The sequence below is a fragment of the Erythranthe guttata genome, chromosome 1 (genome assembly GCF_056151865.1).
Source record: "Erythranthe guttata isolate IM_541 chromosome 1, IM_541, whole genome shotgun sequence".
NCBI lineage: Eukaryota > Viridiplantae > Streptophyta > Magnoliopsida > Lamiales > Phrymaceae > Erythranthe > Erythranthe guttata.
The window spans coordinates 2,342,251-2,364,744 of record NC_142533.1 but is presented as its reverse complement, the minus strand read 5'-3'; the positions used below and the strand labels follow the sequence as shown (position 1 = coordinate 2,364,744).

The window sequence follows — 22,494 nt, the reverse complement described above, 5'->3', positions numbered from 1 at the left end:
TTCGAACTTCCCATAGTAAAAACAAAACAAGATACCTTTTTGCCTTCTTTTGATTATTGATTAGGGTTTTCACATAATGAATTAAGTAGCCAATTGCGTATTGCAGTATATATACATATATACATACATATATTTGATCATTCTTGAAAGCATGCATAATTTTGCTGGTAGCTGATATGTTTGGATTATGATATTAGAGTACTTGACAGATTAAATTATGAATTTTGTTAAATTAAAATTCTAAAAAACTCGATGTAGAACAATAAGTTACTAAACCATTTATAGATAGACGTGTAATCGAAAACGGGACACTCGTCTTAGCTTAAATTTTCAAGCAAATAATGCTGACCATTAATCGTTTATGCCGTCAGGCAATCTTTTGTTTGTGTGAAGTCTCAAATCTGACATATTATTATTGTACCAAATTTATACTTACAAACATCTCTACTCTTCTTATATACATACATAAATATACTCAACAAAAAAAAAAAATCTAATCTTTAATCTTTTTCGACTTTCTTTTTTTAATTGAAGCAGTCGTAGCATTGGAACAGCATTAGTTTCGAATTTTCGACCACCTGTCTAATGGGGTCGCTCTGGTGCAATAATTAACAACTTTTCGACACACTAATTAATTAATTAATTAATTAAAATAGTTCCGATGCAGCAGTATAATTGGTCAAGTACCGTGTAGGTGAAGATCCATAGTAGGTAAAATTAGTCTTACCACTCTTTCTTAATTTCTTGTAATAATTTGCTTCACATCATCATCATTTATATTCCAAATATTCTTGCTAACCTCAATTAGCAACACTCAAAACTTTTGCTAATTAAATCTCTCGTTGTTCGTACTTCTTTTCTCTCCGTCTGTCCGTCCATCATGTGATCAACAAGTAAGCAAAATCGCTCCATTTTCTCGTCGAACAAACTAAAACTAGGGTTTTTGTTGAATTCCATCCTCATTTATTTGACACAAATATCTAATTCTAGCTAGGGTTTTTTTTGTTGGTGATCTATTATTAATTATTTCCAATATTTCTTGAAATTAATATTCAGCTAACATACTGGCTAGGAAGAAAAGAACAAAGCGACACGAGAACTAGGAGGCCGGAGCAAGTTAATTATCTAATTAATTATGGAAGGAGGAGATCAAGTAGTAGTGATGGAGGAGAAACTGCCACCTGGATTTCGATTTCATCCGTCCGATGAAGAGCTGATAACGTACTATCTGATTAACAAGATTTCCGATGCAAACTTCACAGCAAGAGCCGTTGCAGACGTTGATCTAAACAAATGCGAGCCGTGGGATCTTCCAGGTAACTTTCCAACACTACTAAAACCCTAGCTAGGGTTTGGTTATAACTTTCACATATGATCGATACGAAATTAATTTCTCTTCGTGTCGTGTGTTTATTGCAATATTATATCTACGTTGTATGTATATATAGGGAAGGCAAAAATGGGAGAAAAAGAGTGGTATTTCTTCAGCCTGCGCGACCGGAAATATCCGACCGGAGTAAGGACAAACCGAGCCACCACCACCGGATATTGGAAAACCACCGGAAAAGATAAGGAGATATACAACAGCAACACATCGGAGTTGGTCGGGATGAAGAAAACTTTGGTCTTTTACAAAGGAAGAGCTCCAAGAGGCGAAAAATCGAACTGGGTCATGCACGAATATCGATTTCATTCCAAATCTGCTTATCGAACCCAGAGCCGGTCCTGAGAAATCGGGGGCCCTAAGCGGAGTTTAACATTATTACTTTGATTTTTTAAATATTATCTTATAGATTATATTGTTATTGGTAAACATTTTTAACAAATATCTTATTGAATAAACAAACTTTTTTTCTCTTTTATTGAAAATAACAATATGAATTTGAAATATATCAAATACGAACCTTAATGTTGTTGGCATTGTAAAAACATTTGATGACATAATGATATATGCATCTATTTCATCCATAAACAACACGTTATGTGGAGGAAAAAAAACAATCTTGGATCAAAATTATTAAAAGTACATATATTGATCATTATATTGTTCGTCTCAACCGACAACAGATGGTTTCAATCTTTTTGTGATATGAATGTTTGGTTTAAGATTTAATACGTTTAATCTTAAGAAAAATTGGCATATACATTTGGATATTAATAACATACTATAAATAATTACATAATTAACTTATAAACAATATTATCTACAAAACACAATATTTAAATTGGTCTTTTTTTTTTTTTTTGAATAGTTGAGATTATAAAATATTCCATTAACATATAGTTTAAAACAACATCTAATAAAATATTGAAGGACTAAAATGTATTATATAACTAATTATTGGGGCCATATAGTAGTTTTTGAAAAAAAATGTGGGGCCCCCTTGGGGGGTGGGGCCCTAAGCCAAGGTTTCCCTGGCTTACCCCCAAGGCCGGCTCTGATCGAACCACCAAGGTATACATACATATATATAATTATATTTTTCAAATGCTAATATTAAGGATTCTTGATTTGATTTATATTACTTAAATATACATAAATATAAATGCAGCAAGATGAATGGGTGGTGTGCCGTGTGTTCCAGAAAAGTGGTGGTGGAGTGAAGAAATTATACAGTTCAAACCAGTTATCAAGGGCAGTTATTAATAATCCTAACTACCACTACACTAATGAAATATTATTACCCCACAGTAATAATAATAATAATAATCCCATGCAATTATTACCACAGTTATTCATTCAGCCACCACCACCACCACCTGATAATAATTTCCACTTCCCATCAAGAAACTACTACAGTAATATCATCACTCCACCACATCATAATCACATTCAAGATTTCAACAAGGTTTTCAACGCCGCCTCCACCAGCACTGCGGTCAACTATGCCGCCGGGGGAGGCGGCGGCTGTTTCACTATCTCCGGCCTGAACTTGAACCTAGGTGGTGGTGCCGCGGCGGCTCAGCCACCACTCATGAACCAACAAATTAATGTGGGCTCGTGCGTTCATGAGGATGCAGGAGGAGGATATGATCATCATTTGATCGACGGTGGAAACACGCCGAACAATAATAACAGGTTTATGGATCAGTGTGGTGATTTGGATAACTATTGGCCTTCTTTTAATTAAAGAGGAAAATTAATGTGGTGAGAATTTGGAGACAAGTGTATGATAAACTGGTAAGGTAGGTATGGAGAAATGTTTCTAAGTTTATTTTGTGTTTGAATGTTAGTTAATTATTGTTATCAAGAAAACTTTAGCTTTTATTATTGTAAGCATTTGTTTAAATATAGGATTTTGTGGTGTTTTGATCAGTTCGATCATGACAGAAATATCATGTTCTTTGTTTGTTACACCAAATAATTTTACACGGTAAAAATCTACACACGAATCGAGTAAAAAACACATCGTACTCAATCAAAAGGAAGGAATCTACTAAAAAAAAGTCCTGCCAAACAAAAACAAATATTACAATTCGCAGCATGTCCGAATAGTTCAAACCGTGGTGAAAGACAGTTTTCGAATAGACATAACAGGATAATTAAAAAAAAAGAGAAAAAAAAAACGAACACCTGAATGACATAGATATCGAGTGCCATGATACAGAGAATGCCTGATCTACATAATTATGAATTACACGTCGAAAACATTCTTAAAACTACAATGTATCCCCCAATTCTCTGTTCTACCATACGGGGAGGTCTTTAAGTCGAGTCCTAGGAGGCGGGCCCCACTAAACCTGATCCACAATGACAAACGAATAATCAAGATAATCCAATGTATATGAACATTTATAACGTACATGGGACACGGGCACATTGCCATTGTATAAGGAAAGATTAGCTCGAGTCTTAAAGCACACCTTGTGTTAAATTAAACAAACAGTGGGGGTGCTTTGACTGGCTTTACTTGTCTGAGTGGACACGTTTTCCTTTGCGACGAGGATTGTTTGAATTACCATTTCGGATGGGCTTTTTCGTCTTTTTGCTGCCATACAAAAATGTCAATAAGAACCTTGGTAGGAATACATCGAGATCGAAATTGGAGGTAGAAATCAATAAGCAAACGGGACCAAATTACTAACCCGAAAACGGCTGAGCATATTTTCAACAGAAAAAATAACGGTAAAGCCAGCACCGCAGAGGCCTAAAACATGAAACCTTGGTTAACAAGCCTAATAAATGTATCAATCTTCACACTAAAGAATTGGATGCAATGCAATAAAACTTTTCCGAGAACTTACAGAAAACCAAACCAGCTCTTTCGTAGCAAGAGCTTCTGTCAGCTCATGACTCTTCAGTTTCTCCTCAACTCTGTCTTGAATCTTCATCCGAGATAAAATTTTAAAAAAATAAAAAAAGTAAAAAAAATAGGCCGAAGGAAAAATTCACGTACCTTATGATGATATACTTTTGCTGATTTGAGGAATATTCCGTAAGCATGGACGACTTTATCAGTATGGGGCTTCAGAGCAGTACATAATTTGTCAGTATGAGGTTTTGCAGCAGTGGCGGCCTGATCGATATATGGTTTGCTGATTTTCTTCAATTTCTGAAAAGTTACAAATTTACTTCAGCTAATTGAAGGTGGAAGAGGTAAACGAAATTGATGGATATTTAATTATCTATCTCACCTGAAAATAAGGATCTGCAAGTTCCTGCACTTTGATGATGTGAGGAGTCATGGCGTCCTTTGAAACTCCGTATATCTCGACAGTTTTTGTCTTTAACGTATGGATTTGCGGTTTAACATTTGTGATTATCACTATCCACTTTTCCTTAGCTGCTGGTACCCATTTCTTTATACAGAAGATATAAAGAAAGCATTATTCAAATTAGCGGAAGTAGAATTGCGAAATTCAACGATTAATTGAGAGACAACTCACAGTTTTAACTGTTTCCACATGTGGTGCCGCCCACTCTTCAGCTTGGGCCTTCTTTTCAGAAGCCTAATAAATCGGTAGAAACAGATCAATTAGCAGTGTACTACACGAAACCATGTGCGATGACATAAATAGCATTACTATACATAGGGAAAAAAATATCGAAGATGACACATGGTGCGCATGCACCTCAAAAACTTGCCTTTTGAATTACCGTCTCTAGAGCAGGTTTTCCATGCACTTTCCAGTTCTCCTCTAACAGTGACTGATATTCCAAGACAAATATATATTAATATACTTAAGGGAATTGAAGAACGTGATTGTAATAAAATGTAACCGATACCTGATAGTTAGCAATGTGAACTACAAGCCAGTGCGGGAACCAAGCACCATGGACCTAATCGTACATATCACAAAAATGAATTTAGCACTACGTGTCTACATCCCAGATAAATTATGACTAAAACACGTATAGCATGCACTGTGGCAAGAAAAATGTAACTAGCTGTACCTCCATCAACTCTTTGGCTTTGGATGTTGTTTCAAACTTTGCCTTCATCAGTTCTTCCTGTAGAGTGATAAAAGTAGGTATTCATTTATCAATCATCCCACTAACAAACAGTTTATACAGCAAGTAGTTGATGTATTGATAGCATACCTCAGCAATTTGAAGAGCACGTTGAGTTTTACGTATCTTCGTTTTCTGGTCATCAATAATCTTTTGAAGCTGTAAAACACACACACACACACACACACCAGTAAATGACATTTGTATTAACTCTATCCAGAAAATAAAAACAAGATTTCCAAAGGAATGCAAGAACTACCAACCATCAAGTGAAAGACAACACGTAAATTCAAGAAACATAGAATTCACAAGCAATGATCATGGACAAAATATATCATTACGGAAATTCAGCTATATAAGACCAAAGCATCAAAGTTTACATGGTACTTAGAACTTCATAAGAAACAGGGAATTCTATGCAGAAGCGACTTACATTCTCAAACTTAGAATTTAACTCAGAAGCCTTTTTTTCAGCTTCAGTTGTTCGGGTTTCTAATTGATCCTTTTCCTTCAATTTTAAATCGATTTCTTTTCTGAGCTTCTCCACTTGCTTCTCCAATTCGCCAGCTCTTGCATGTGCCTTTCCAACTTTCTCTGCAGCATCTAATTTTCCCTTGCTCTAAGAAATAAACAATGAATTTTCTGAGTACATATATATCACGAGCCAATTAATTAGCATAGAAATTAATGCTGTACGAGAACAAAATAACCATCTTTTTGTTAAAAGGACCCCAACCACTCACTTGTAGAGAAGAAATTTCGCTCTCTAATGACACGATGCTATCTGAATTTTCTTTGATTAGCTTCTCTTTAGCAGCAATCACCTCATTTTTTGCCTTTATTTCTCGAGTTTTCTTCTCAATATCAGATTCTTCATACAAAAGAATTTCGTAAGAGAATACGGAAAGCCATTGTCAATGAAAAAAGCAAGTAAATCATTACGTCACATGACATAACAACAAAAGGCGGAACGGAACACACAACCAACGCACACAAGTTTTACGTAACCAACAAAAAACTGATTTTACACATAAACAACCCCAGATTCAAATAATATCAAACTCCACAATAAGGAAGTTTAACTCTTCGATTTCACTTCAATGGATTGAGCCACAACGACATTCTCTTAAACATAATCGATTCTCAACATTTTAAGCGCTATTGAAAAAAAATGCACAAATTCCAAAATAACCTGCATCAAACTCCAAATGCAGGTATACAGTAGCATCATGCTCAAATTACTAGTTCCAAATGCTCTATTCAAAAATTTCACCGATCATTTGTTCTGTATCTATTGCTATTTCAAATTTCACAAGATCTGCTCCTTTTAACTCAAAAATTAAATCAATACCAAGCTTCAAAGTAAAATTATCAACACGGTTTTTTCAATCATGAACCGGAAATCTCGAACCGCACTAACCGAGAGTATGGATCTTCGACTTGAATTGCTCCAGGATGGATGAGTCAGGATCGTCGGAACCGGTGAATTTGACTTCGCCGTCATCGGCGGCAACTCCGATGTGGACGAAAATTAGGGAAACAAGCACCGCGAATACGAAGAGTTTCAACGGCGCCATCAGCCACTATAACGGAGGCTCCGCCGCTGCTCCGGCGATCCAATTTCTTTCTGCTGCAATCGAATTAATTAATTCAGGGTTTTTCCGCCTTGGAAGTATCAATCACCCTTCTTAGTGTATGTAGTCTGTAGTTTCTCTTCAGAAAGCCACGTCGGTAGCGAAAGCTGAACAAATGTATTTTGCTTGTTTATTCATTTCCATTGGGGTTGTGGAAAGACAATAATGCCCTTGTGTTGCTAGTATTTGACTCTTTGGGTATTTTTTTTGACTTTTGAATGTGATCATTGATAATTGTCACTAGAAATGGTAATCAAAGATTTGCACCATAATATTTATTATCACATGTTTCATAATTTATTATTCACCTAATTGTGGATGATCTATAAAAGATTTTTACTAGTGGTTGGTTTTGGAGTTATATATATATATATATATATTGATGTTGTATCATAAACCTGAACACGTGGATAGATTACTGTACACGAATAGTTGAAGCCTCTCGATGCATGTGCGTTAAACCTGCAGAATAAGGCACGTAAATTAAGTCGGAGGTCGCTCCGGCGGAACCCTTCTAACGCACAGATCAAGTGACTGGGCAAAACGAACGTTATGTCACACGAATTATAGAGACCTCAGATGAATAATCAAAACATACCTTTAACAACGGATCGGGAAGGCTATTTTTAATTAGGTCGATGATAGAGCCTTAATTAGAGTCTAACTCTAATTCACGGTTGGAGTATCTGTATAACTCTAGTTAAGGCTGGAGCTGATAATGGAATCAGAGCACTTATCTGAACAGACTCGAGCTATCAATATAATTCCCTTGCTATTGGGCATCGAAGGTTCAGGTTCAATGTGGAGAGTAGTTAATTGGCTAATTGGGCATATCCATAATTCCTATAAATAAATAGAGCTAGGGCTAACAAACGTCCATTTAATTTAACGTAATATTAAATTATTAAATTAATAATTTAGTTCGTTTTCATCGAATCAGAACCGAAAAAAATTATCTCTAAGAGAGATTATTAATTTATCGAGATTGTACGGTGCTTATTTGAACCAAGGAACCAAAATTTGGGAAGGGGCAATTTAGTCATTTGAACATGAATGGAAGTGTCTATTTAGATTTTTCTCATTGTACTTTGTGTGCCTAATTAATGTGGGGTGGGGGTGTGTTTTGTCTAGTTGGAGGGTTAGTTGGCCTGCACGTGTCCTTTGTCCCATCGAATCTAACGATGATGAATGATACACCATTTGTCATTCTTTTGATTCAGTGTACGACAACTGCAGCGCCAAGTACAACCATTTGTTCAACCTAACTTTCTGAATAAATATTAATGACTTAATTTTGATTAAAATATTATTGGAAATACATAAATTTAGGGACTTGCTTTTTACGGTTTGAAAATTGATATTTACGGTTTATAACAAAAAAAACACTTTATCTATCTAAAATTCAAAATTTTCCAAAAAAATCCAAAAACCTCCCAAAACGCGTAAAAGCCCAACTTGGGCGCCCATTCATGCAGTGCACGCCCAAGTTGGGCGTCCAGTGCAATTTTTCTTTTTTTTTAATTGAACGCCTAAGGCGCCCATCTTGGGCGTTCCAACATGTTTTTGCGAAAAAAAAGTCCTACAAATCGATTTGTAGGGCTTTTTAACATGAAATTCATTCCGAAATCGACCTACTCAATGCATATTACACATAAAAGTATCGAAATTACCTAAAAAAATCGAAGCCCAACCCTTCTTCAAGCTTGATTTCGAATTTTCGATTTTTTTTTTCTTGCTATTTGCAGTTTGGGGATTTTTGGATTTTTTTGGGAAGTTTTGGGGTTTTAGAAAGATAAAGTATTTTTTGTTATAAACCGTAAAAAACAATTCATTAAATTTATGTGGATATTTATGTACCGACGACTTTACGTAACAACGACTTTAGAGACCAAAATTAATCACAATAAAGCGCGCGACCAACTAAAGCAACTTTACCTTTTAAATCATTATTGCAGGAAATTATAACATGGATGGAGTGACAAAAAATTAAAACCATAATTTCCCAATTATTAATATTAATTAATCATAAAGTAGATCAACAAACTTAATTGAATGGTTAATGCATCTATCTACCTAACAGTCAACAAAATTTCTTATAAAAAAAAAAATAAAAAATTACAGTCAACATCTAATTCCACGTCTCATTATTCATCGCCCTCACGTTTGATTTTTATTTTCTTGAGAAAATACCAACATCCTTCCAAATTCATGACTTATGACTCATAAGTCACAGTCGGCCAAAGCCCAAATAAGAAATTTGGGTCTACGCAATATTTTATTTTTTTTGAATAAAAAGTATATATTACGTTTAGGGGACACTATTTCAAATCCCAACTTTTGCTTACTTGAATACCAAAAAAATAAAAAATAAATAATTAATTGTAATTTACTTTAATACCCTTAATGAAATTAAAACCAAAAAAATATTACAAATACTATTTTTCTTTCTTAAATACCAAATAATCAAAAACTCAAAAAAACCATTTCCCTCCTTACTCACAAACCCCTCACCTCCTCCACCTCCTTCTTCTCCCTCCCAAAAAACCATTCGAAAAAATCTTCCTCACAACAAACTCTTCTAAAAAATCTCACAACAAACCCTTCTAAAAAATCTCAAAACTAAAGAAATTAAAACCTCACAAAACGTATAAAATTGAGTTATAAGACAATAATATGGTAGTACATATGAAAGGAGAACACATTAAGGTAAGTATCGATGTCTTTTTTGAGCTTCGAAGTCGATTTTGAAGTTTTTTTTTTTGAAACCCGTCGGCAATTTTCGACACATACAGGTCGATTTTCTGGTCAATTTTCGACACCAACGTGTCGAAAAAAAAAAAAAAACAAATTTCGACACATACTTGTCGAAAATTCTCCAAATTTCGACAGGTATGTGTCGAAAAACACTATTGGTAAACAAAAAAAAAAAAAAAAAAATTTGGACACTATTGGTAAACAAAAAAAATTTGGACAATTTTTTTTTTTTTTTTTTGTTTACCAATAGTGTTTTTCGACACATACCTGTCGAAATTTGGAGAATTTTCGACAGGTATGTGTCGAAATTTGTTTTTTTTTTTCGACACGTTGGTGTCGAAAATTGACCAAAAAATCGACATGTATGTGTCGAAAATTGCCGACGGGTTTCAAAAAAAAAAACTTCAAAATCGACTTCGAAGCTCAAAAAAGACATCGATACTTACCTTAATGGCTTCTCTTTCCACATATACTACCATATTATTGTCTTATAACTCCATTTTATAAGTTTTGTGAGGTTTTGATTTTTTGAATTTGGAGATGTTTTGGAGGATAAGAAGATGAAAAAAATAGGGTTTAATTGGGTTGTCGCGGCAGTTACGAGCACGTACGGTGGCGTTCGGCGGCGGCGGCGGCGAGGGTTGGAGAGGAGAAGAAATGGTGAAGGTTTTTTTTTTTTACAACAAAGGGTTTTTTTTTTTTTTTTTTTTTTTTTTTTTTATTTGGTTTTTGAATAGGTAATTTCTAAAAAAAATTGATATAATTGATATTTTGTATGAAAGGGTGTTTTTGTACTTTTCTTTTTATTTTGGTATTAAAGTAAGAAAAAACTGATAAATATGTACTCAATTTTGGTTTTAAACTTGGTAGTATTCAAGTAAGCAAAAGTTGGGATTTAAAATAGTTGTCCCCTTACGTTTAATACATTTTTTATAAATAATTAAATATGGCCTTCCGTATATGTATAATTTATTAGTTCATATAGTTCGGGGACTATGATCAGTTTGGAGTGGAGGTCTAAAGGAGCCGAGTCGGGCTGTTTTGGAGAGTTCAAATCCATTTTTGACAAGTTCGAGCTCGAGCCCGGCGCGGTAGAAGTCTCGCTGGTCGGTGTCTTGGCGGTCTGCTAGTGGCAGTTGTGAGTTTTTTCTATTTTTTTTTCTATTTCTTTTTGTTTTTTGTTTTTTGTTTTATTTTTACTTTTTTTTTTAATTTTTTGCTCTTGAAGAAATAAAAATAAAGTTTGTTTGTATTTGGGTATTATTTATTGATAAGGGCATATTCGTACTGTTTGGTCTTGATGTAATTAAATTAAATTAATTTACGGGCTTGAACTAATAAACTTCTTTATGTGAGTTTGAACTAATAAAAAAATGGGCTTGCATATATCCACCGCCTTATTATTATTTTTTTATTTATATTATTTGAATTAAAATAGTATGTAAAAAAATAAAAAAGTAGGCTCCCGTGCTCAATAACAAGTATGAAAAAACTCAAACTCGAGCACGAAAAACTCGACAACAAATTCAAGCATTTGTCGAGTTGACCGATAAAATTCACCAGCCGGCTCAGCTCATTTACACCACTAGTTTGGACCTGCATCATCTCCAAAATATCATATAATTTAGATTTATAATGTGGACGGATTTTGATTTTGATTACGTAAATTAAGTAAACTAAATAATAATTAATTAATAGCAAATACTCCATTAAGTGAATAAGAAAAAAGGGACGCGTCGAAAAGCGGTTACGCCATCGGTGACGTCATATTTATCAGAGAGTCATTTTCAGCGAGTGAGGAGAAATGCCGACCAAAACGTCGACCATAAGCAAACCCCCAAATTCCAGAATCGCATCTTTGACGACGTCGTTTAATCCACCGCCGTTCATTTCGCCATTGTAGCCTCCAGCAGTATTCCTCCGCCTCCACTCGCTCATTTTCTCTCTCTATTATCCAGGTGAATTCTATCATCATCCTTTTTTCTGATCAGTGATCACTCATCTATTTTCTGTGATTTTTGATGTTGTGAATATGTATAATTGTGTATGTATCTATTGCTATATTGCGATGAATGATTACTCTATTAGTATTTGGTCGAGTTAATTTGTTAATTAGGTAAAAAAAAGGGTGTTTGAATTCTGTACTTGTGGATAATCTCATGGAATTGCAGTTGATTTCTGCGCAAATCGAGAAGAAAACCCTCAGAAACACATGAGTTATTAGTTTTTATATAATTGCGTCTTATTTGATGTGTATAATGTTGAGGAATTCTAATTAATTGGGGACTAGAGCTGAAAATATTATTAAAAATTGCAGGTGTAGCAATTCCTTCCGATTTTTAAATTCAGTGCTTAATGTGAATCCTGTAAAGTTATGTATCTAACGAGATTACGACCTCGTCCTGATTTGTCGTTGTTCTTACAGGCAATGTTTACATTGTCGTTGTCTGTTCTTATTTTAATTTAAAATAATCATGTAGCACTGGACATGTTTAATCGTGGTTTCCCTTGATCGTTGTGGCGTATTAGGTTCTTGTCTGATCATTTCCGTGTAATATTCACACTCCATTGTCTTCAAATACACAGTTTGCAAGAAAGCTGCTTCCAATGGGATGGGGAAGCATATACAGGAGGCGCATGAAAGTGTTCGCATTAGCTGTTGTAATCTACCTGGATTATAAGGTCATTATCCTTCTTAGTTGTTGTTCTTTGGTGTTTTTCCTATTCTATTTGTACTTCATAAAATTTGAAGGCAATTTGTTCTCCTCGTGTGTATGATTTTTATCTACAGTCTCTGCAACTGAGAGAGAAATGGACAAAGAATTCAAAGAAGGCTGATCTTTGGGAGAAAGCACACGAGTGTAACGCTAAGCGCCTTCTCAATTTGATAGTAGAGCTTGAAGGGTTATGGGTGAAGCTAGGACAGTACCTATCTACACGTGCTGACGTGCTTCCCCCAGCCTATATACGGCTTCTAAAGCAGCTACAGGACTCTCTTCCCCCTCGCCCCTTAAAAGAGGTAACTTCTAACTTCACTTATTATAATGTTAAAGCATTTTAAGAAATTAAGTTTTTCTGTAAGTGAGGCATATAGATGATCTCGTTCCGTTTCCGCCTCGGAAATTAATTTAAGAGAAACATGAAAGAAATATTCACCAGTGTAGAGGTAGAAATTGCATGTGCTATGATTTTTTCATGTATATAATCTACTCAGTTTGCTTGGCCTAAATTTTGTGATGCCTATTGTTAGTACATACCAACTCCAATGTACTAAAAATACATGTGATCAGGCAATGCAAAAAATTATGTAGTGGGGTTGACGATCAATATATCTACTGCACTCAATGTTTGAGGATCATTACATTGGTAATGGAGGAGAATATTTAATTAAGAGCAAGTGACGAGGAAAAAAAAATGTTTTGGACTTGGTAGGATAACACTATATTATTTTGGAAAATTGGAATAAGCAATCCCTGAGGTGGGAACCTTGCAAATAAATGAGCATCATAGATATGAACACACTTACAAATTGCATTTTAGATATGTTGAATGTCCTACTCAATATTTGAATGACAGTAACTGGTTATTAGTATATAACAAGCTTCTTCTGCAATCTGCACAGGTTCGTCAGACTATCAATAAAGAATTGGGGAAATCGATGGACAATCTCTTCCTGAGCTTTGATAATGCACCACTGGCTACAGCATCGGTAAAAGCATGATAATAAAATGCAGATCAAATGAAGGATTGTGGCAGTAAAAAATATTTCCTCAATGACTTAAATGTGTCCCTTGCGCTTTATGTAGATAGCTCAAGTTCATCGGGCTACTCTGAGTGATGGGCAGGAAGTTGTTGTTAAAGTTCAACACGAGGGCATAAAGGAAATCATATTGGAGGTTTTCTTGCTTTTGTTTTACAAGCACTTGAGATTATCTAGCTTTAGTTCATTTTATTTCATGCATTCATATCATTGTACTAATTTTTTGTTTCCTTCTTTGACAGGATTTGAAGAATGCTAAATCGATAGTTGACTGGATTGCTTGGGCAGAACCACAGTATAACTTCAATCCTATGATAGATGAGTGGTGCAAAGAAGCACCCAAGGAACTTGACTTCAACATTGAGGCTGGTATGCTTGTGATAATTGATTGAACTGGTTTGTCATTTCCATTTCTCAGCACCCAATAATTCTTAAAGATGCTTATTTTGGTCTGCAGAAAATACTCGAATAGTTTCCAGGAACCTGGGTTGCAAAAGTAATTCTGAAGTTAACAACATAAATCGTGTGGAAGTCTTAATTCCAGAAGTTATTCTGGTATTATCCTTCACGTGTAATTCCAATGGTTTTTTTCTAAGAGAGACATGTGATAAAAGATATTTTATCTTCACCATTTGCTTAATTGGAGTTTTCTTTCATTACATCATCTTCACAATCTATTCTGCGATGCAGTCAACCGAAAGAGTCCTCGTTCTAGAATATATGGATGGGGTACGACTAAATGACTCCGAGTCTCTGCAAGCAATGGGTGTGGACAAGCAAAAACTCGTTGAAGAAATTACGCGAGCATATGCACACCAAATCTATGTTGATGGATTCTTCAATGGTGATCCTCACCCTGGTACTCTCTCTTACATTCTCGTTCTGTGTGTATGTCACAGTCTCATTTCGTTGTTATTGCATTTACTCGACGAGGCATATCTTGTTCTGTATATTAGGAGGCTATTCATTTACGTTCTGTCCTGGTTTTTCTGTTGATTGTAATGTAGGAAATTTTCTTGTGAGCAAGGCTCCTCCACATCATCCAATTTTGCTGGATTTTGGGCTGACAAAGGGGCTATCACCTTCACTGAAACAAGCTTTAGCAAAAATGTTTCTAGCATCTGCCGAGGTTTGTAACACTTCCCCTACTATTTGGTTGCTTCGTGCTTACAGTAACCAATGCTTAATATATCACATATGATTCGTAAGCACAAAAACCAGTAGATTACATGATTATAAGCTCACTCCATATTCCTGTCCTTGAACATCAGTCTGTATCTATATCTGAAGAATAGCATTACGTCAATATCTATGGGCTTGTACGAATTGTTCTGGCTGATCCAAAAGTTGCCTGCATTTTCCTGTCTATGACTGCATTCTTTTGCATAACATTAAATATTCCGATCAAAGTTCACGAATTTCTATTTTTCTACCTCTTGCAGGGTGACCATGTCGCACTTCTATCTTCCTTTGCAGAAATGGGACTTAAGCTGCGCTTGGATCTTCCGGAGCAAGTGATGGAAATATCAAATGTATTCTTTCGTAATTCAACCCCAGCAAATGAAGCTCAAGTAAGCAGGAATAATATTGTCTAAAAATTTGTTCTTCTTTCTATGTATTAAACTGATTTTACTACCTTCTGAAGCAAAATATGAAAGCTTTCGCTGAGCAAAGGAACAAAAACCTGAAGGTCCTTCAAGAGAAGATGAATCTCAATAAAAAAGAAGTAAAACGTTTTAATCCTGTAAGTTCAAGTAACGCCTCTGTCATGATATTTTGAACCAATTAGTGAACCGTTCTTATTTTCCAAGAACACTCTTAAACATTTTTTTTCTTTCAGGTTGATGCTTTTCCAGGTGATATTATTATATTCAGCAGGGTCATTAATCTTCTCAGAGGTATCCCAGTAAATCTTTACGTACATGATTCTTCATTTTGGTGTGTACATTATTTGCGATAAATTTTATAATTAACATGTAATGCAGGCCTTTCATCGTCAATGGATGTACGCGTAGTTTATGTGGATATCATGAGACCATTTGCCGAATCTGTTTTACAATGGTGAGCTGTAATTTTATAATTTTCGATATTTTCAAAACATTATATAAGGATACATCATTTACTCTTGCAAAACTTGTTTTAGCAATGTGAACAGAGGGCCAGCATTTAATACCAGCTGGATCCATGACACTCCTGCTCTTTCCAATACTGAAGACAAGCTGCGGAAACTCTTAATCGAGCTTGGAAATGCGGATAAAGTACTGGGAATCCAGGTAGATGCCACTGATTTATGACATGTATGAAAGTAGTTGAAGGATTTATTGCTCCATTAAACAAAAGGACACAATGTGATGACAATATTACATTTTGCAAATAATTGATCATTTTTTTCCTTTTCAATATGGATTTTATTCTCCATTTCTCAATGATCTCCAAATGTAGTGATTCTCGTGAAAAAGTTATTTACTATGAAAAAATGACGAGTTAACTTTTTTTGATACTTTTTGTTCCCTTGTATGTTAATTGATATAATTGTTCTTCATTTCGATGAATTTATGCGACTTCTTTCACAAACCTTATATTTTCCCATGAATTTATTAGGTGTGTGCATATAAAGATGGAGAAGTAATTATTGACACTGCTGCTGGAGTACTTGGGAGATATGATCCTAGACCAGTTCAGCCTGATAGTTTATTCCCTGTTTTTTCTGTATCTAAAGGAATTACAGCAGGAATGCTTCATTGGCTGGTCGATCAAGGGTATGAAAAAATTTAAGCTTATTCATCAAGATTGAGAGAATATCACCTTGCTTTTGAAGAAAGCATGTGAACGAAAATGTGTTTGGATTATTTAGTAGTAACTGTCTGAACTTCATGAAGCAGGAAGCTGAAGCTTGACGACAAAGTCGGAAATATTTGGCCAGAATTTGGAACCAATGGTAAAGACCAAATAAAGGTAATATTTTGGGATCCCATATTCTGGAGAATTCTCCTCCCACTGTGCAACGTTTTGTCTGTTACCAACGAAGTCGTTTCAAAACAACCTAACCAAAAAGGAGACTATTACAAAAAAAGAATGTGGCTATTGAAGCACCCAATCTATTTATTGACTAGATGATATTATTGCTTGAATTTTGATAAATCCAAGAGATTGTACTTCAGTCAAGTAATTAATTAAGTTTCCCTTCTTGATGCAATTAAGTAGAATCCCTAATTTTTTTTATGATATTCATTTTATTTGCTCTAGGTCCATCACGTGCTTAATCACACATCTGGTTTGCACAATGCCATGGCTGATCTTACACGTGAAAATCCTCTAGTTATGGCCGATTGGGATGAATGCTTGAATTGCATTGCAAATACTACGCCAGAGACTGAACCTGGCCATATACAGCAGTACCATTATTTATCTTTTGGCTGGTTATGTGGCGGCATTATCGAGGTATCAAACATCTTTACTCTTTAATTATGTCAGGGTATGGTCTTTGGTGATTTTTGTGAGACGACGAAAAAATATCTGTGTGATTTATTATTTCCTTATGCGACTAAACTTAATACTAATCATCATGTTTTTCATTGTGAAGCATGCATCTACGAAGAAATTTCAGGAGATTCTCGAAGAAGCATTTGTTCGCCCTCTTAATATAGATGGCGAGCTATACATTGGGATTCCTCCAGGCAAGTATTTGTACCTTTATTCGTTGGCTTTTATGTTCACACGCAAAGTCTACATACGAGCTATTATATTATTCTGGAGTAAACTGCAAATACTACCCCTGTGTTATCTCGAAATAGCGAAAACCCCCCTGTGATAAATAAACTAGCAAAAAACCCCCTGTGAAATTTAGTCAAAGGCAGAATCCCCCCTAGCTGATTTTTTAGACTTGAAATGACAAAATTGTCCCTCAAAATGTATTTATATATATACATATTATATGTATATTTATTCTTTTTAATTTGTTTGTTTAGAAATTAAAAAAAATATAAAACAACTAAATTGATTATTTTTTAAATAAAATAATTAAAATATTTATAAAATATAAGAATTTATTAATTGCAAGACTCCAGGGGTATTTGTGTCTTTTTATATCAAGTCAACCCTCAAATAGTTCCATAGGGGGGTTTTTGCTATTTAAATAATTTCACAGGGGAGGTTTTTGCTAGTTTATTTATCACAGGGGGGTTTTTGCTATTTCGAGATTACACAGGGGTAGTTTTTGCAGTTTACTCTATTATTCTGGTTGACTGACTCGATACTATAGACAATATTAATTCACAAGTAGGAATTACATGAGTTTTTGTTTAAGTAGATGTACAGAATGGAGCTTGTTTATTTCATGTAGAGTAACTGGGGGGGGGGGGGGGGGGGGGTGGGGTGGAAATTGGAACGTTACCGTTTTTCATCTCAATTTCTAAATTTCCAATTTTGGAATTTTGTTTTTTAGGATGGAACTGAAATTAGTTTTTCACTTCCGAAAAAAAATCAGAAATTTTCAGAAAGTGTTAATTCCGATCATATCCCAATTTCCATCTGTAAGAGTAACTGGCTCAAGGGTAAAGTACACAGCACCCATATGAGGTAATGCTAAATTACAAAAATACCCCTGCCCTAACGGTGTGTGTAAATTTCTCTCTCCTAGGTGTGGAATCTCGACTCGCTACACTCACATCCGACATGGATGAAATTAAGAAACTCTCAGAGATGGCCAACCGCCCAGAACTACCGTCGAGCTTCCAAGTGCAAGACGTCTCCCAAATGGCGTCCACTCTCCCCGCCTTATTTAACACACTCTTTGCCCGCCGAGCAATCATACCCGCCGCCAACGCCCATTGCTCCGCCCGCGCTCTTGCCCGCTACTACGCCGCCCTCGTTGATCGAGGCACCGTTCCACCGCCGCACGCACACTCTTCTCCCACGCACCCCCGTTTGGGAAGCCACCCCCACACCCCCAAATTCCCGTCTCTAAAACCCTCAAAGAAACAGAAAAAATCCGACCGTTTGAGCGAAATTGTGATTGCCAAGGACTACACTAGAGTTCCCAACGATGACGGATTGGGCAATGTAAGCACGGATAAGATTTTTGGTAACGCCAGAATTCATGATGCGTTTATGGGAGTTGGAGAGTACGAGGATTTGGTGCTTCCGGGCGGGCAGTTTGGTCTAGGGTTTAAGAGATCCTATTCTGAGGGTGGTGAGTTGATCGGGTTCGGGCATTCGGGTATGGGCGGGTCGACCGGGTACTGTGATGTGAAGAATAGATTTGCTATTGCCGTGACTTTGAATAAAATGAACTTTGGAGGCGTGACTGCAAAGGTGATGAAGTTGGTTTGCTCGGAGCTTGATATTCCGTTACCGGCCGATTTTTATAGATTTACGGAGAGGATAAGTGATGATATCGACTCGAATTTAGCTGCTCCTTTGATAAATTAAATACATGTGTATTTCTTGTATGTCTTGACAATAATTTTGCCTCGAGTTCAACTTTGGATTCTATCACAGTAGCTGGACACATTTTTATATATAAATTATATAAATACATACATAAATTATATATCTATATATATGTTTTTGTAATCTTTGTTCGTTGTATAGACACAATCCTTACAGTACAATAAATTAATAAATTATTATTGCAAATTTACGATTGCCCTTGTATAATCACTCTACGTATTTGGTTAAATATTTAATATTTTTTGACAAAACAAATTAAAGTAAATAATTAATGAGATAACTAGGGACTTAAAAATCTAACAAGAACGACATAGTATTTTTGTGTACTTTCAATATAAATTATATTATTAAAATTGTCAACCATAATATATGACAAAATTACCCCCGATCTTTCAAACAAACTCAATCCATGATTTTTCTAGCTCTACGTAGTAACATGATCCGTATAAGAATTGCTAAAAAAATTAAGAGGGATGGAAGGAGGAGAAATCCACGACGAAACACCATTGTACTTCCCCCCGTCGTACTTCTTTTTGACCGCAACCAAATCCGGTTTGCCGTTGGTGCTAACCTCGTACAACGCGTGCAACTCCAACACGCACTCCTTTAGATCCGACGGCTGATACCGCGTGTAGTCCTCCATCTTGGCGTCCCAAGGCGCATCCCCGGGAAAAAGAATCCACCGAGTCAAGAAAACCGTAGAAGCCGCCACCATCGAGGGCAAGTATCGAAGCATCTCGTACGACACAAGAGACAACTCCACAACGTAACTGGCCATATCCCCCAAACTACCCCTCGTCTCTCCTAACTCCGCGACCGTCAAGTACCTCTCCAGGAAACTCCACGCCGTGGGGACCGCCAGCTCGTAGTTGAGCTGCCTAAGAACCGAACGCTCCGTTCTGACGATGTCGTCGCACGTGAACGTGTTCATGCTGACGCGGACGAAATCCTTCAGGTCGATGAACTCGTTAACTCTGTTCTCCACGTACTTGCATGCAATCGCCATGCAGGAAACCGCGACGATGACGACCGGCGCACGCAGATCATAGCTGCTGGCCACCGACGACAGGTACCGGTCGAGGCAGTTGACCGCCAGGTGGAGGGTCTCCTGCCTGTGGCCGAGATGCACCGACATGTCGACGAGGTGCTCGACGCAGTGGGCCCGGTGCAGCGGGTTGATGGCGGCGGGGAAGTGGCCATGCATGTAGTCCGGGCGGGGTCGTCGCCTCTTCTCGTTGTACCGATGGTCCTTGTGTATACCCTCGGTGGTCTCGAACAGAGTTTTGGCTGACTCGAGACTCAGTGAGTTCATGGCAGCGATCGATGACATGATCGCTTCGTATTTTTCATCGGAGACGAACAAGTAGTTGACGAGGACGCCATTACTCCATACAGGTGATTGGTTTCGTTGGTTTTGATCTGTTGTTTTTTCATTCGTCATGGTTTGTTAACGTTAGCTGTTCTTGATTAAATTGAATCTTGTTGTGTGAATGCAGTGATCGAATATCATCAGATCAGGGTATGTATGTATATGTATATATATATAGAGAGAGAAAGGTTTTTGAGTTAGGGTTGAAGTAGATTTACTAGTTCAACAAGGATTAGACTGTGTCTGAGATATATATATATATATATATATATATATATATATATATTTTGAAATAATTCTCCATTGGAGACTCAGATAGACAAGTCGAAGAGAGGTGGGGATGAACACGAACTCTTTATAAAATAGGGAATAACAAATTAAAAGATGACACGTGTCGTTTAAAATCAAATTTTTTTTTTTAGTTTTAATTAAGTAGAGTAAAACGGACACTTTTTACACACAATCCTAGTTCTTCCTCAACTCAAAATACAAAAACCTCTCTCTTAATTAATTAATTAATTAATTAATTAATTAATTAATTAAATGGTGATGATCTAGTTTTTTTTTCTCTCTCCTGTTTTGGAGATCAGTTTTGATATTTTGTCGTTGTAAATTGTAATCATAATCAATATTTTAGTATTAATTTTGGCAATTTCTGCATTTAAATTACGGCTACCACTGAGGTAAGTCAAATTACGAAAACAACGCCTTATGTTTGGGTAATTGCAACAACTTCTCAACTATAAATCTTCTTAAACGTTCATCCTTGCGGTGTCAAATTTAGTGGAATCTTCTAGATTATGGAGAATATTTTCCAGTTTGTACTTGTTTTACCATGATCTCCACATTTAACAAGATCATCATAAGATGTGTCTCTTGACTTGTAAATATCATATTGTTATGCATCAGAAACTGTATTTTTGCACAAATCGAATACAAACTAAAGAATATTCTTCATAACCTAGAAGATTCTGTTGATTTTGACACCATAGAGGTGGACGTGTAAGAAATTTTATAGTTGAGGGGTGGTTGTAATTACCCAAACATAAAGGGGTTTTTCGTAATTTGACCAGTGGTGACCGTAATTTAAAGTTAAATTAATTATGTTGTTCATTCATGTTTAATTTTCTGTTGTTAATTAATTTCACAATTGGCAATGAATAAAAAATTTTAAAAACTTAAAAAAAAAAAAAAAAGAAACAATTAAAACCTTTCAAACATCCAATTGAATTAAAATATAATATGATGCATCATCATAATACAATGGAAGATGATCCTTTAAAAAACAATGCATGAAAAAAGAAGAACAAATCGACGATGCAACTAATTCCGCGAAAGAGGGAAGCCGATTCCGTGCCGCCTAGTCGGAAAAAGCACGAACAAAATGCTGCAAATCACCCCAACGGTCACCGGCAAAGCCGTCAGGATCTCGAGAGCCTCCTCGGAAGGTTCCGGATAGAAGCAATTGATCACATTCTGATCGAACATAGCCACCGCAGCGAAAACCATAACCGACATCAACGCGTGGAAGAAATCCCCAAACCCTAGGCGGTACTTGGCCGCCTCCTCGGGCGACATGGCGGGGGCCGCGGCCCCCCCGCCGTCGATGATCCAGAGGCCGCGGAAGGTGGCGAGGCCGTACCGGACCTTGCCGCGCTCGTCGCGGAAGCTGTCGGTGAAACAGAGGAGGAAGCACGAGACGGAGCAGAGGCCGAGGAGGAAGAGGGTGGTCGATTGGCTTACAAACGATTTGCATTTGCCCTCGTGCGTGAAAACCGGGGAGAGGATTTGGAAGGTGAGAACGGACCCCGTCGGTAGGAGGTTCGAGAGGTGGGCCGTACCTTTGAACGCCTTCCGGACGGCCTTTTGCGCCGGGGTTTTCGTCGGTTTCGATGACGGCGATTCGTCCGCGAGGAGGGGTAGTTGGAGGGCTTCCTCTACCATGTCCATTCTTGATTACACACAAAAAAAAACAAATTATTTTTGTTTTTTTTTTTTTTTTTTTCACTTTGTTAATTAAATGATCATAAAAAGGCAGTTCAAAATTAGAGGTTTTAACTGGTTTTAAATACTA

General features: G+C 36.4%; 5 protein-coding genes across 6 annotated transcripts; 2 read left to right on the top strand and 3 right to left on the bottom strand.

Moving 5' to 3' along the window:
• Positions 1-1,115: 1,115 nt before the first annotated feature.
• Positions 1,116-3,224, top strand: NAC038 (NAC domain containing protein 38). Its single transcript, XM_088820395.1, has 4 exons — positions 1,116-1,316; positions 1,449-1,722; positions 2,410-2,455; positions 2,553-3,224. The coding sequence occupies exons 1-4, from the start codon at positions 1,136-1,138 to the stop codon at positions 3,129-3,131; spliced, it is 1,080 nt and encodes a 359-aa protein (XP_088676521.1). The 5' UTR covers positions 1,116-1,135; the 3' UTR covers positions 3,132-3,224.
• Positions 3,225-3,415: 191 nt separating this feature from the next.
• Positions 3,416-7,334, bottom strand: LOC105957885 (uncharacterized). Its single transcript, XM_012981860.2, has 14 exons — positions 6,873-7,334; positions 6,196-6,323; positions 5,886-6,071; positions 5,543-5,611; positions 5,396-5,452; positions 5,228-5,281; positions 5,087-5,149; positions 4,888-4,950; positions 4,636-4,800; positions 4,398-4,553; positions 4,246-4,326; positions 4,087-4,148; positions 3,865-3,989; positions 3,416-3,741 (listed from the first exon to the last, which is right to left on the bottom strand). Exons 1-13 carry the CDS (start codon positions 7,027-7,029, stop codon positions 3,908-3,910), a joined length of 1,323 nt encoding a protein of 440 aa, XP_012837314.2. The 5' UTR covers positions 7,030-7,334; the 3' UTR covers positions 3,416-3,741; positions 3,865-3,907.
• A 4,225-nt stretch (positions 7,335-11,559) lies between these two features.
• Positions 11,560-19,098, top strand: LOC105975307 (ABC1 family protein). Of its 2 annotated transcripts, none has more exons than XM_013000485.2 (19): positions 11,560-11,798; positions 12,427-12,522; positions 12,632-12,859; positions 13,463-13,549; positions 13,647-13,736; positions 13,843-13,969; positions 14,058-14,155; positions 14,291-14,459; positions 14,608-14,729; positions 15,043-15,171; positions 15,246-15,344; positions 15,441-15,498; positions 15,586-15,661; positions 15,744-15,873; positions 16,202-16,359; positions 16,483-16,555; positions 16,847-17,041; positions 17,184-17,277; positions 18,240-19,098. In XM_013000485.2, the coding sequence occupies exons 2-19, from the start codon at positions 12,448-12,450 to the stop codon at positions 19,028-19,030; spliced, it is 2,799 nt and encodes a 932-aa protein (XP_012855939.2). In that variant the 5' UTR covers positions 11,560-11,798; positions 12,427-12,447; the 3' UTR covers positions 19,031-19,098. The 2 variants fall into 2 exon arrangements, with proteins under 2 accessions (XP_012855939.2, XP_088672540.1); XM_088816414.1 differs by having other exon boundaries at positions 11,664-11,798; positions 12,370-12,522.
• Positions 19,099-19,475: 377 nt separating this feature from the next.
• LOC105975201 (cyclin-A1-4) lies at positions 19,476-20,492 on the bottom strand. The gene has a single exon (XM_013000374.2). The coding sequence runs from the start codon at positions 20,490-20,492 to the stop codon at positions 19,476-19,478; it is 1,017 nt and encodes a 338-aa protein (XP_012855828.2).
• A 1,131-nt stretch (positions 20,493-21,623) lies between these two features.
• LOC105975355 (protein DMP7) lies at positions 21,624-22,470 on the bottom strand. Its single transcript, XM_013000546.2, has one exon. It carries the CDS (start codon positions 22,368-22,370, stop codon positions 21,744-21,746), a length of 627 nt encoding a protein of 208 aa, XP_012856000.2. The 5' UTR covers positions 22,371-22,470; the 3' UTR covers positions 21,624-21,743.
• Positions 22,471-22,494: the final 24 nt, after the last annotated feature.

Coding starts and splice junctions, on each gene's coding strand:
- LOC105957885 (XM_012981860.2), bottom strand. CDS start 7,029: ATGGCGCCGTTGAAACTCTTCGTATTCGCGGTGCTTGTTTCCCTAATT. Junction 5,612..5,885: donor TAAATTCTAAGTTTGAGAAT/GTAAGTCGCTTC, acceptor TGTGTTTTACAG/CTTCAAAAGATTATTGATGA. Junction 4,149..4,245: donor AAGAGCTGGTTTGGTTTTCT/GTAAGTTCTCGG, acceptor TTCATGTTTTAG/GCCTCTGCGGTGCTGGCTTT.
- LOC105975355 (XM_013000546.2), bottom strand. CDS start 22,370: ATGGACATGGTAGAGGAAGCCCTCCAACTACCCCTCCTCGCGGACGAA.
- LOC105975201 (XM_013000374.2), bottom strand. CDS start 20,492: ATGACGAATGAAAAAACAACAGATCAAAACCAACGAAACCAATCACCT.
- NAC038 (XM_088820395.1), top strand. CDS start 1,136: ATGGAAGGAGGAGATCAAGTAGTAGTGATGGAGGAGAAACTGCCACCT. Junction 1,723..2,409: donor GCTTATCGAACCCAGAGCCG/GTCCTGAGAAAT, acceptor CCCTAAGCCAAG/GTTTCCCTGGCTTACCCCCA. Junction 2,456..2,552: donor GCTCTGATCGAACCACCAAG/GTATACATACAT, acceptor ATATAAATGCAG/CAAGATGAATGGGTGGTGTG.
- LOC105975307 (XM_013000485.2), top strand. CDS start 12,448: ATGGGATGGGGAAGCATATACAGGAGGCGCATGAAAGTGTTCGCATTA. Junction 15,172..15,245: donor CCCCAGCAAATGAAGCTCAA/GTAAGCAGGAAT, acceptor TACCTTCTGAAG/CAAAATATGAAAGCTTTCGC. Junction 15,345..15,440: donor AAGTAAAACGTTTTAATCCT/GTAAGTTCAAGT, acceptor TTTTTCTTTCAG/GTTGATGCTTTTCCAGGTGA.